The sequence below is a fragment of the Myotis lucifugus genome, unplaced genomic scaffold (genome assembly GCF_000147115.1).
Source record: "Myotis lucifugus unplaced genomic scaffold, Myoluc2.0 scaffold_4, whole genome shotgun sequence".
NCBI lineage: Eukaryota > Metazoa > Chordata > Mammalia > Chiroptera > Vespertilionidae > Myotis > Myotis lucifugus.
In genome coordinates, this window is record NW_005871052.1 from 9729628 (window position 1) to 9742339 (window position 12712).

General features: G+C 42.2%; 1 protein-coding gene across 1 annotated transcript in view; it reads right to left on the reverse strand.

Moving 5' to 3' along the window:
• Positions 1–9181: 9181 nt before the first annotated feature.
• LAS1L (LAS1 like, ribosome biogenesis factor) overlaps positions 9182–12712 on the reverse strand; it is a 24962-nt gene continuing 21431 nt past the window's right edge. Inside the window, 2 exon segments of the mRNA XM_014466482.2 lie at positions 9182–9503; positions 12235–12430. Of these exon segments, the coding sequence (XP_014321968.1) occupies positions 9380–9503; positions 12235–12430 (320 nt within the window). The 3' untranslated portion in view covers positions 9182–9379.

Below are 12712 nucleotides of genomic sequence, written 5' to 3' on the forward strand. Positions count from 1 at the left end.
ATAGTATCTATTCCTTTATACAAATATGAATATTAATACTAATAATGCATTAATACTATGATAATAGTAACTAATAATTGTGTGTTGCGCTTTAAAAGTTACAGACTGTTAACGTCATTGAAGCACATAACCCTGTGAGGTAAGTTTTACTAATGTGTTGTTTGCTAGACAAGGAAACTGAAGCTCATTGAGATTAAATTATTTGCTAAGGTCACACTGCTAGCAAATTACCAAGTCAGGACTCACACCCAAGTCCTCTGATTCCAAGTCTCATACCCTTTTGCACTGCATCATGCAGGTAATGAAGGACAAAACCTAGGGAGAGAGGCCCAAGTATAAGAAACCCCAAGAGATTCCATTATGTTGTCATAGTTACACATTTTATATTACAAAGTATTGATGATATATCTAATTTAGAGAACATCAAGATCAGGTCATATGTTGAATTAACCTTTTAGAATTTTTAATAGGAATATTTAAAGCTATTTAAAAACAAATGCATACTTTATTGCATGGATATCTGACCATTTAATATCTTTATTAACCAAGCTATAGAGTCACATCAAAGCTTCTAGAGCTATATTTCAAATCTACTGCTAGGAATTATATTGCATGTATGACTGTATGCATTTAGTTTGAAATGTGTGTGTATCTCTGTATAACTTTTTATATAGTGGTAAGATAGGCTCTGCACAGTCCTTAGTCTACAGCTAAACAGATCACAAATCTGAGTTGATAAATTTATGTCACATTTCATAGTTTCAACTCACTTTTAAAGTGAAATTACATGCTAATATTTGAACACTGCTTTCTTAGGCAACAGAGCAAACTATTTCCTTTGCACTTTTTTACTTATCAACATTTATTAAGAGTTGTTAGCTTTTAAATCTCTTCACCTCAGCAATTTAGGGATCAGATTGCTGCCATCTTCTGCAGAATAGCTGATTGATAAGCTCAAGTTTCAAGCATAGTAAGTGTGTGCTAGACAAGCACAAAAGAGTTTGACCAGGGCCAAGGAATTTACTACCAGAAAGATGGCCAAACTCATGTGGCATTAAATGATGGACACAAAAGCTGCACTCAAGAAGGGTCTAATGGATGAGCTTTGGACTTCTGATCTATGCAGTATTCAACATCACAGAATAAAATGTAATGGAGGACAGTGCACAGCCATGTAATCCACTTTCTCCTACTGTCCACTCTTTGGGCAATGAAGTTGAACATTGGTGGAGCAGAATTTCTTTAAGAAACACAACCAGGGGATTTTCTAGATAGAAAAAGTAGCTTCCAAAAGGGATGCTACATCTTTTCTAATATCTGGCTCAGTTATGTACTTCAAATACATGCCAAGAGAGCAAACTTGCCCTTAGATAATTCTTAGATGCATTACTAAAGAAGGCAGGACTTTGGGTTGAGTGGCATCATTTGCACAACTTGTTATCTTGCTCAGGGTGGGAACCTTTATAGCTAAATGCCTCTAGAAGAGGCATTTTTAGTTTTTCTTTTTTTAAAGCTGCACTAAATGAACCCCCTTTTTGAATCTATTGTATAGTTCAGCATTTTGAACCATGACTAGCTCACTATTTCATGAGCTGGATCTTAATAATTTCTATGGTCGTTTTTTCATAAAAGTTAAGAAGGCCTGGCCTTGGCCTTTTGTTTCTTCATGAGAAGGTGTGACACTGCCTATAAATGTTTCTTACTCTGAAACACTCTGAATGTGAGGCTGTAGTCAGGGTTGTTTCTGGTGGTTTGATAATGGCTTGCATGCTCTTTATTGGCTCTCCATAACTGTCCTAGTTGATCAAAAATGTACAAACCAATGTTTCCCTTCTGTTAACCATAGCTTCACATTCATGTCCTACCCTCTGATTTTTCCATTCCCCAGCATATTGAGGTGTAAAAGTATTTTCTGCCATGTAGGTCCATAGAGAGTAACAGCTGCCACTGAAGTGCTTCCTATTTCACACAACCACCATTTCATACTTTCAACTTCTTGCATCTTCTAAATCTGTCCTGTCTAAATCAGGGTATTTGACAATTTTAGAGGACTCTATTGTCTTTGTGCCGGTTAATTCATCTTCCTACCAAAATCATCAATGGCACCACAGTGTCCACTACCTGCACAATTTACCAGGAAGCACAAGATTAATCTTGTCAGCTGCAATTCATCTTGAACATGTTCATGTTTAGTAATAAAAAAAAGTATAAGCTCCTCCCAATGCAGGAAATATTTTTAAGGCAGAATATGTATTTATTTCCTAAAAACAATTGTCATTCTCTTCTCATAAAATGTGTATGAACCAAAGCTGCTAGGAGCAATGCCTAAAATAACCAGAAATGACCTTTTGTTGATACAAATTGTATCTCTTTTTTTCCTGATTGTATAGTAACAAATGTACAAAACTCATCTTAAACTAGGTTTGGTACTGACTTTCACCATGATGTTTGTGGCACTGTGTGTCACAGGGAAGTAGCCCAGGAGACATGAGAGAGCTTTTATTTCCAAAGGGCAGTCGTAGTTCATAGACAAAGACAGTTTTTCAAGGCCTCTTTATTACTATGTGCACATTGTATATACAGTTTCAAGCATTATATTGCAATAAATTCTCCTTAGCCTATTAAATTTAATATGTCCTTGCAAAAGGAATTTCATATACCAAGTGTCAGTATTAGTGAATCATTTGCAAGAATTGGTAAGTAGAGCTATACAATTATGAATGCATAAATCCAGCTTGTTTCTTAGTGAAGTTATTAGAGAAACATTTTCTTTACATTGAGGCCTACACACTTCTTTGACTTTTCCATTGTGTCTGTAATTATAAAACAGCAAATACAAAGAAGCATTGGAACCCCCTTGGCTTCCTTGATAATGAAATCAAGCTTCCTTCATGGACCTAAGTGGGTGTCCTTCAGGATATTTACCTCAAAGCACTCAGCAGGGGTTACTGCACAGTGTTTTGTGTGGTTTTCAAGCAGTAGTACATTTTGCAAGAGGTGCTTTGCAATTTTAATTCTTCCTCTGAGTTTCTGAACTCATGGAAAGTCTACGCTTGTTCAGACCTTAGATTTTGTAGATTTTGTTGTTGTTGTTATGTTTTATTTCAACCTGAGGAAGTGTGACTCTGGAGTGGCATGTTCAATCCAGGGAACCTTTTCAAAGGTAGCATACAGCCACTACACTCTCTCTTAAGGTGCAAGGTATGGAAGGGAGAATGACAGATGCCTTATAGAAATGGCCTACAAACTTTTCTTCTAAGTAATTATTTCTGTCCCTCTTTCCCTCTCTCTGCTAGTTTCCAGAAGAATACTTCTAAATCCCACTTTTTCTATTTTAGAATAAATTGTCTTTATACAATATTCAAACATTGATACCCATTAACCTTTGACACTGGGTTTTCTTCTAATATAAAAAAATTAATTTGAGATACCATTCTATTTATGCTATACAAATGCCCCTTTTGAGAGCCAATTTCTTTCTTCTCCTTCCTTCCTTCCTTCCTTCCTTCCTTCCTTCCTTCCTTCCTTCCTTCCTTCCTTCCTTTCTTTCTTTCTTTCTTTCTTTCTTTCTTTCTTTCTTTCTTTCTTTCTTTCTTTCCTTCCAGAGGATATGTTTTTATTAATGAGAGAGAGAGAGAGAGAGAGAGAGAGAGAGAGAGAGAAATATTGATGTGAGAGAGAAACATCTATTAGTTGCCTCCCGTACATGCCCCGACCGGGGCTCGAAACTGCAACCTGGGTATGTGTCCTGACCGGGAATCAAACCCATGACCCTTTGGGGCACAGGGAGATGCTCCAACCAACTGAGCCACACTGGCCAGGGCTGAGGGCCAATTTTAATATACTTTGTTTTACTCTGTGAACCAGGTCTGGAACTACACAGGGAAAGTAATGTTAAGCTGTCCAAAGAGTCCTGCTCAGGTCTCCTGCTAACCCTTCTCTGCCTTCCCCTAGTTTGCTTCTCCTCAGTTCTGACACTGAGGAGTATATAGTCTTCAAATGAAATGACGTTAGTTCTCATTGGAAACCAAACCAGTATATTTTGGGAACCTGCTTGTCTAAAGTAGTCAATGCCTTTGAAAAGACTCAGAATGTTCACTATCTATTATATTGTAGCTAGCTATATATATAGGCAGATTGACTATTTTCCATCCTGGTTTGTGAATCATTGAGCTATAGTAGTTTGCTTTATCTATTTGTAGGATTAAACAATACTGTTTAATGGTTGTAAACTTTTATAAAATCTCTTTGGGTTTTTTGTTTGACCCAAACACAATGTAAGTCTCAATGACAAAATATACAAAGCTAACCAGAGGTGAGTGAAAACATATTCTACCCCATTCTGTCTGACTCTATAATGCATGTGCAATGCTTTGCAATATGTACTTACTAGCATGAATGTCTATGACTATGAGGTTTTAATTTGTTTCGCCTATAATAGTGATGGAAAATGGTGTATACTTGACAACAATGAACTGTAACTACACTTATTTACTGCATAAACTATTTGTCTACTAACCAGTAATGGCTTTGTTTCTTTAAGAACAACACCAAAAGTCATACCACACCTACATATATACACACCCTGGTTTGCTCCTAAAATGATTAAATTTCTGTCCTTGGAACTGGCATCTTGAGATAAGCTATAAGGAGGGGGATCTTCCCAAATGAGTTCAACTGAATTTTATCACAGTAGCAGTTTTTGTCTACTAACACAGCTCTAAATGCTAGTCAACTGGAGATTCCCTCAGGCTTGAGTGGGGCAAGGCATCCATTGGTGGGTCAGAACAAGGTGGAGAACTCAGATTTGAGGCTTATTTCTGTAAAGAACCTATAGTTTATCCCCTGAATAGCCTCAGTGTCACAGAGGCATCATATGCTGGGCCTTAGAGCTAGAAGCCTCCTGGTACTCTATACTTCACAGAAAAGTCACTCGGGGAGTACTCAGCAGCATCAACTCTATCAGGTTATAGGTGTGGGAACTGAGATTCCAAAAAATGAAGTAATTTGACCAAAGCTGAACAGGGAGTTAGTGGCAAAGCCATGAATGAAACCCTGGCCTCATTGCTCCAGGCCAGTGAGCCCTTTATCACAGGGGTGTCTGCTCTTCCCTCAGTCCTCTCTGGAGCCTCCTACTCACCCCAGCCCTGCCACTCCAGGCCAGTCTCATTATAAAGGCAGAGGTGGCCACAGCTGCAGAGCTCAGCCTAGAAGCCTTTGGGAGGGGCTATTCGTGAATCTGAGAATATCTTTTTTTTTTCTTTCATCATCCTTCTTGAGATTAAGAGTGCTCATCTCTCCCCACCCTCTTCCTCTCTGTGTCCTTCCCCTTGCTGCCTTCTCACACATTTCTCAGGCATACTTATGACAAGTTCTTACTGAGTACCAAATAGGGGCCTGGCCTATATTGGGCTAGGGAGAAATGAAGAGGAAACAGTTCCTGTTTTCTGGAACTTGCGCTCTATTGAGGGAATGAAATACACTTAGAGTAATAAATTAATAAAGACTTTCATTGTTATAGGATTGTACACCTGAAACTTATATAATGTCATTAACTGATGTTATCCTAATACATTTAATTTTTTATTGATGAGAGATTTGTTGTTTCGCTTATTTATGCATTCATTGGTTGATTCTTGTATGTGCCCAGACAAGGGATCAAACCTGCAACCTTGGTTTATGGAACGATGCTCTGAGTTACTTGGCCAGGGCTAATACATTTAATTTTCTAAAAAAAAGACTTTCTTGGAGGGCAGTAGCAGTATGAGGGTAGGGGAAGTAATAAAAATAGAATTTCAGGAAGGAACAATTCAGTGTTCAATGCCTCTCCCTAATCATAGGTGGAAAATCAACTAGTCTGACCATAACCCACTGTATGTAGCTTACCTCTCTGGACTTAGGACCTACATTTTCTTCACATAACGCATGTTCCAATCATCCTGAACCCTTCACAGGTGCCCCAACATGCCATGCTCTTTCTTATCCCCTCCAGACTTTTGCCTTCTTTCTAATCCTTGTTGTGACTAGTACTCTATTGACTTTGAAGACACGCTGCTAATGTCACCTCCTCTATTAAGCTGTCCCACCTCCTTGTCCAGATATTTAGTCCTCCCTCCAGTGGGCCTTGCAAGTATCTTGAACAATACCTCTATTTTAGTACATGTCACTCTGTTATAATTGTGTTGGCACAGCAGACTCCCCCACAAAACAGGAAGTTCTTTGGGGACAGGAATCATGAGTGAATCTCAATTACTGTTGTTAAATAATATAATCTATGCTCCCTTTCCTTGACTCCCAACTCTGTTCCCAGTTAAATGTGTGTAGCTGAAAGACTTTCTAATCAATCTCTAGTCAGAAGGAAGATGTCCAAGGACATTGGGCTAATGTCCTTCCTGGCTGGTCCTTCCCCACACCCCCCACTCAACCCCATCCCTGCCATCTGAAGCAGCCCACCCAGGAACCTGGCTCCACAAATCCCAGGTTTTAGGAGGATTTCAGCCAACAATGACCCTTGCCTCTTACTCTTTGACCTGGACTAGAAATGAGCTCAGATAGCCTGCCCCTCATCTTTAGGTCAGTCTTTGAAAGCCAGGAGAAAGCACTTTGTCCAAGGATATATGAAGACCTGAGTCCTGAGATCAAGGCCCACCAACTCTGGTATGAATACATATCATTCATATATACAAAGCATCATAAGCTTTGTAGAGCACTTTCACGTTATCTTTTTTGATCCTTGCAACAAGCCTGTGAGGCAAACAGTATTCTCCTTCTACAAATGAAGAAACTGTAGCATTATTTGCCCCGGGTTGTTCTCATTAAGTGATAGAACTTGCATGGAACATAGGTCTTTGGGTAGCTTTCTACTCAGTGCATCTCAAACTTTACCATGCATCAGAGTCATGTGAAGGGCTTGTTAAACTAGATTGCTGCCCATCTCAACCTTTCTGATTCTGGTTAGAAGTGGGATTAAACATTTGTATTTCTAACAAGTACCCAGGTGATGCTGATTTTGCAAGAAATGTGGATCTATACCAGTGATGGCGAACCTATGACACGCGTGTCAGAGGTGACACGCAAACTCATTTTTTTGGTTGATATTTCTTTGTTAAATGGCATTTAAATATATAAAATAAATATCAAAAATATAAGTCTTTGTTTTACTATGGTTGCAAATATCAAAAAATTTCTATATGTGACACAGCACCAGAGTTAAGTTAGGGTTTTTCAAAATGCTGACATGCCGAGCTCAAAAGGTTCGCCATCACTGATCTATACCAAGCTATTAAATTGTTCTGTGCCCTTAGGCTAATTCCTTCCCTTTTTGTCTGCCTCAGTGTCTCAATGCCTAAAATGAGGGGTCTAGATTAAAACTATGATCTCCAGGCCCTGGCCAGGTAGCTCAGTTGGTTAGAGCTTTATCTTAATACACTAAGTTTGTGGGTCCAATACCCAGTCAGGGCCCATACAAGAATCAACCAATGAATGCATAAATAAGTGGAAAACAAATCGATGTCTCTCTCTCTCTCTCTCAATGCATAAATTAGTAGAACAACAAACTGATGTTTCTCTCTCTCTCAAATCAGTAAAGGAAAAAAACTATGATTTCCCAACTTTTTAGCCACAAAACCCATTTTACAAAAAATTTAAAAATCCTATGTAGAATACCAATACATACATAGTAGATAAAATTCAGGCTGTTTTAGAGAAGTGGTGGAGGGAAACCAAGAACTTGCAGCACCACCTTCTTGTGGAGCAGGCGCTGAGCTATCTCCCAGAGTACTTTTGCAAGTCTCTTGACCAGATATGGCCTAGATACTTGAGGGCTCCTACAGCTCTGACATTTCAGGATGCAAAAAGACAGCATTTGTCATTGTGGCAGGAGAGGGAAGAGTAAGAGAAAAACTGACAGTAATCAGTGCAGGAGACTGCTTAATGCTTAGGTCCACACAGCACAGGAAATCTTAACCCCGTTGGGCTGCTGACCTCATGGACCCCTTTAATAATTGGATTCGATCTGTGGACCAGCCCTAGAAAAATTATATACACATAGCCACAGAGACATTCAGGATATCCTTTAAAAGGTGTTGAGCAGTCCCTAGAGGTTCTAACTCAAGTTAAAACCCTTGACAGAGGGCTCTAGCATAACATTTTCATTAAATTCCTCCTTGGCATTTTTTAAAATTGATTTCATAGAGGAAAGGAGGAGAAAGAAAGAAACATCACTGATGAGAGAGAATCATTGATTGGCTGCCTCCTGCACGCCCCCCCCACTGGGGATTGAGCCCGCAACCGGGTGTGTGCCCTTGACCAGAATCGAACCCGGGACCCTGCAGTCTGCAGGCCAACACTCTAACCACTGAGCCAAACCAGCTAGGGCCCTCCTTGGCATTTTCATAGCATAATCCTTCTCCTTGGCTCAGCCACTTCTTGGACCAGCTTCTTGACTGGAGAGTTGCCTGGTTCCGTCCCTTGCTCCCCTCCTCAGGGCCCAAACTTGGCCCCACAGAGATGCTCACTGTCTCACAAAGTTAATTACTCTCCCCAGAGTTGGGGCTGGAGATACTATAGCTAGACTTGACCTCAGTCAACCACCACCCTGGAAATTTCACCCTGAGAAAAACAAAGAACTTGTGGTAGTATACCGCAATCCCTTATGGCACTCACTGGTGACTGCTCTTACTTACTGGGAAGAGGGCTCTAAGGAGTGAGAACATGGTTTATTCATCCCTGTCTCTCAGTGCCCACCACAGGGAAGTTCATTCTATATTTTCTAGGCCAAAGGAGTGGGAAAGTAACGAAAAAAGGTTACTCTCACTTTTAACTGCTGTTTGGTGCCCAGTGAGGGCAGGCAGGGAAATGAGTCAGAAGCCTGCTGGGTAACATCAGTAAGGTTGGGTCTTCCTGCTGTCTGGGAGGTTCTGAGCAGATTTCCCTGATGCTGGCTGGCCTGTATGTCCAGCAATGCCTCTCTTCTGGGGCCTACAACTGAGAGCAAAAATGATTTGAGTCAGGAAGAAGGTATGAATGGAGCCTTGTGATAGAAACAATCGGGGGTGATGGGTCCAAGGGGCCCCAGGACCCAGCTCCTGCTCAAAGCCCCATTATGATCCCGCCTTCTCTGGAGCCCACAGAATAAAGGGAAAACCACATTGGTCTGCCCCAGCACATATCTCTCATCTCATAAACACCAAAACAACAGTTGCCTGTTTATTGTTTTTCAAAAGACAACAAAAACAAAAGCAAAAACAATCAAAATGACATTGTGGTAAACGCTGAGCTGATGTGGCTGCCAAGGACTGTCTCCCAGGTTGTTTCATGGAACATCAGGTGCACTGAGGGGTGGGCTCCTGCCCCAACAGAGGTGGTACTGGGGTGGACATCAGAAGAGCTGCAGACCAGTTTTGAGCCTGTGCAGCTGACCTTGGCTCCAGAGAAGGCCCTCCAAGTTGTTGCTGCCGTTGCTACAGTTGCTACTACCGATGCCACAGCTCAGGCCCAGGGTGCTACGAAGAGGTGGCACAGTCAGGGAAGGAGGCAGCTCTAGGCTCTGGAAGGCCTAAGGGTGCTTGATTGTGTATCTATGGGAGTGGCCCACCATCCTGCCTGGATTTACAAAGAAGAGACTAGAGCAAATCTAAACCACTTCAGATAACCCCCAGAAGTGGCTCTGTCCTCCCCTCACTTGAGGAAGGGGAGGAACAGAACTTTTCAAATAAAATTTTATGCAGAGCCCCAGTATATAAACCAGATTAAAGCAGAGATATTTGGGTTGAGGTAGGATGGGGGACCAGCACTACCCCACCCACAGGAAGATATTAAAAGTGCCTACCATAACAGGCCTCTTCCAAGGCTCTACAGCTTGGAGACCCAGAGAACCCTAGGCTGGATCCCTCCCACCCCAACAGCTAATTAAGGGGCCCAAGGCCAGGTATAAGCTATAGGACTAGGCCCAGCTCCCAAGCCAGGATTTTAACATTGCTTTAGGGAGATACTGCACCCTCCCCTTCCCTGGCCCTGCTCAGAAACTCTGGCTTCCCCTGCTTCCTGCAGGTCAAAGGACCTTCCAGGTAGATGAGGACAGCTGAGAGCAAAGCCATCATCCTCTCCTCAGGCAGATCCATGGTTACACTAGAGCATCTAAAAAAAAGTTACAGATGATTTAGTCCCATCCCCGCCCATTACCCACCAATTTACAGACAAGGGAATTGAGGCCCAGAAATGAAAAGGGACTTGCCTAAGCCACAAAGCCAAGTCAGGGAGGAAAACCTGGTACAATGGAAGAAGCCTCCCTACTATAGGGGGTGTGGGAGCTGGCCCAAATTAGCTTCCTTCTGGAATTAGTTCTACCTTCCCACACTTCACCTTTAGTACCCTGGTGTTCATCAAGCCAGTATTACCCAAGGGGAGAGGAGATCTCTCTCCGACGTGTGGACCCCACTCTCAGCTACACACTATGTGGCTTCCCCAGCTGCCTCCTCCACTCTCTCCAAGAAGCCTGCTGTCTCCTAGCCTCGGACAGTGAGTTCATGGCACTGCCTTGGGCCTGGCTGGCTGCTGGCCTCTGAGTTCTATAGCCCTCTCCCCAAATGTCTAGAGGAAGAGGGGCTCATCTCCCAGGGAGTGGGCAGGCAGCACAAAAATAGACTTTTAGTTTCAGGGGCCCACAAAGGTCTCTCTCTGGTACTCACAGGAATCCCCCAGTCACAATGGCCCTGCATTCTGGAATATACAAGCCCATGGGATGGGCTTCTTTGTGTGACCACCAGCAGAGCCCCTCAGTAAGGGCCGCGTGTTCCTGCCTCCCTGATGACCCAAGAGTTCCCACACCTGTGATACAGAGGTGAGTCTCGAGGGAGAGCATGAAGCTCTGTGCAGGCCTTGCTACCAAGATGCCTGTACAGTGTGGGGAGGTCTACTGATTACTCTGTGCACCTTTGGACAAATCCCTTCCCCTTTCTGGGCCTTAGTGTTCTCCTCAGAACATGAGGAAATTGGATTAGAGTATCCATTCTTGACCTTTTGGGAGTGGTTGACACTTTAGAGCAAGCATGTCAAACTCGTGGCCCGCAATGTGGCCCACAATGAATATTTTTGTGGCCCAGCCAATATAATGTTATGTAAGAAGCGTTTTAATAAAAATTTCGTAACTTAATTTTTACAATATCCTGCTATATATAATTATTAATAATGAACTACAATGTTTGCTAATGACTGATTACTATAATTATGTTGCATTCATTTCCTTTACATGCCTTATGCGCAGGCTCACCATGTCTCTCACTAATACTAGCAACGAATATTTTAGCAGCTGATTGCCATGCCATTAGTCTTGTACTGACTTGTTTGGTGTGCGCAACAGGAAATATTTTGCTTTTAGAGGACAAGAGAAATATTAATGTTATGCTTTTTAATTTGTGCAGTTATTCAGTGTCTGTTAAGTTAATGTTCAAGAAAAAATATTCATTTTTATTAAAATGTTATTTTATGTTAACAATTACTCAATTATTTCAGTCTTTGTATTCAGCATGTCTCTATCAAAATGAACCTATGTTTTGCCATAACCGGTTTGGCTCAGTGGATAGAGCATTGGCCTGCAGTCTGAAGGGTCCCAGGTTCGATTCCGGTCAAGGGCATGTACCTTGGTTGCGGGCACATACCCAGTAGGGAGTGTGCAGGAGGCAGCTGATCGATGTTTCTTTCTCATCAATGTTTCTAACTCTCTATCCCTCTCCCTTCCTCTCTGTAAAAAATCAATAAAATATATTTTTAAAAAATAAATAAAAATAAATCAATAAACCTATGTTTCTACGAAAATTGAAGCTTTTGCTTTTTTGCAGCCCACATAAACTTAAACCTTGTTTATTTGGCCCATGTGGCCTTTGAGTTTGACATGCTTGCTTTAGAGAATCTGTTGAAAGCTTCAGAACTCTCTCCTCCCAAAATGCTCGCGTGTGCACACACACGCACACATTTACATATGGACAAAATTCGATGCAATCTGAGAGAGGAGCCAAGCCAGTTCTATGTGGCTGATTCACTGGCTCCTCTCACTGGGGGCTGGGAGCCCTTACAAGGGCCCAGGCAGAGACTGGAACTATACTTAATTCATTTAGGCCCTGACTGGGGACAGGTACCTTCCTACTCACCCCACTTTGTGTCTTCTCCCTCCCTTCTTCCTGTCTCCCGCCTGCAGGAGACAAAGGGGTGAGAAATCCTGCTGTTATGGACACTTACCCTATCTTGCATGTTGGAGGTTCCAGCCGCTGCTCTAGCACAGGCTGGTCCAAAAGATACATGGTGTCATAATTCTCCAGCATAAGCTCTGCTGGGTCCTCAGTCTGACCTGGCATTCGGCCGATGGGGAAGATGCCCCACTGTACATCTTCTATGGAGCAAAGGGAGGAGACAAGTGCAGGTTGATTAGTTAGTTCTCAGACTGGTGCACAGGCCTACCTCCCCAATCTACCCACCCATCTCAGTGAGTCCACTCAGCATAGGCTCTGTGTATCTCTAGCCTCATTCCTTTCTGCATCACTTCTCCTGAGCTCCTCTCCACTTTAGCACCTCCCACCCCTTCCACACTCTCCCATACACCCTTTATGGTCCTTCTTCTTTGTGTTCACACACACACACATCACCTCCACCGACCCCCGCCACCCTCACAACATGCACATAACTATAGACACTTTTGTTCCTCTCCACTCTTCGCTCA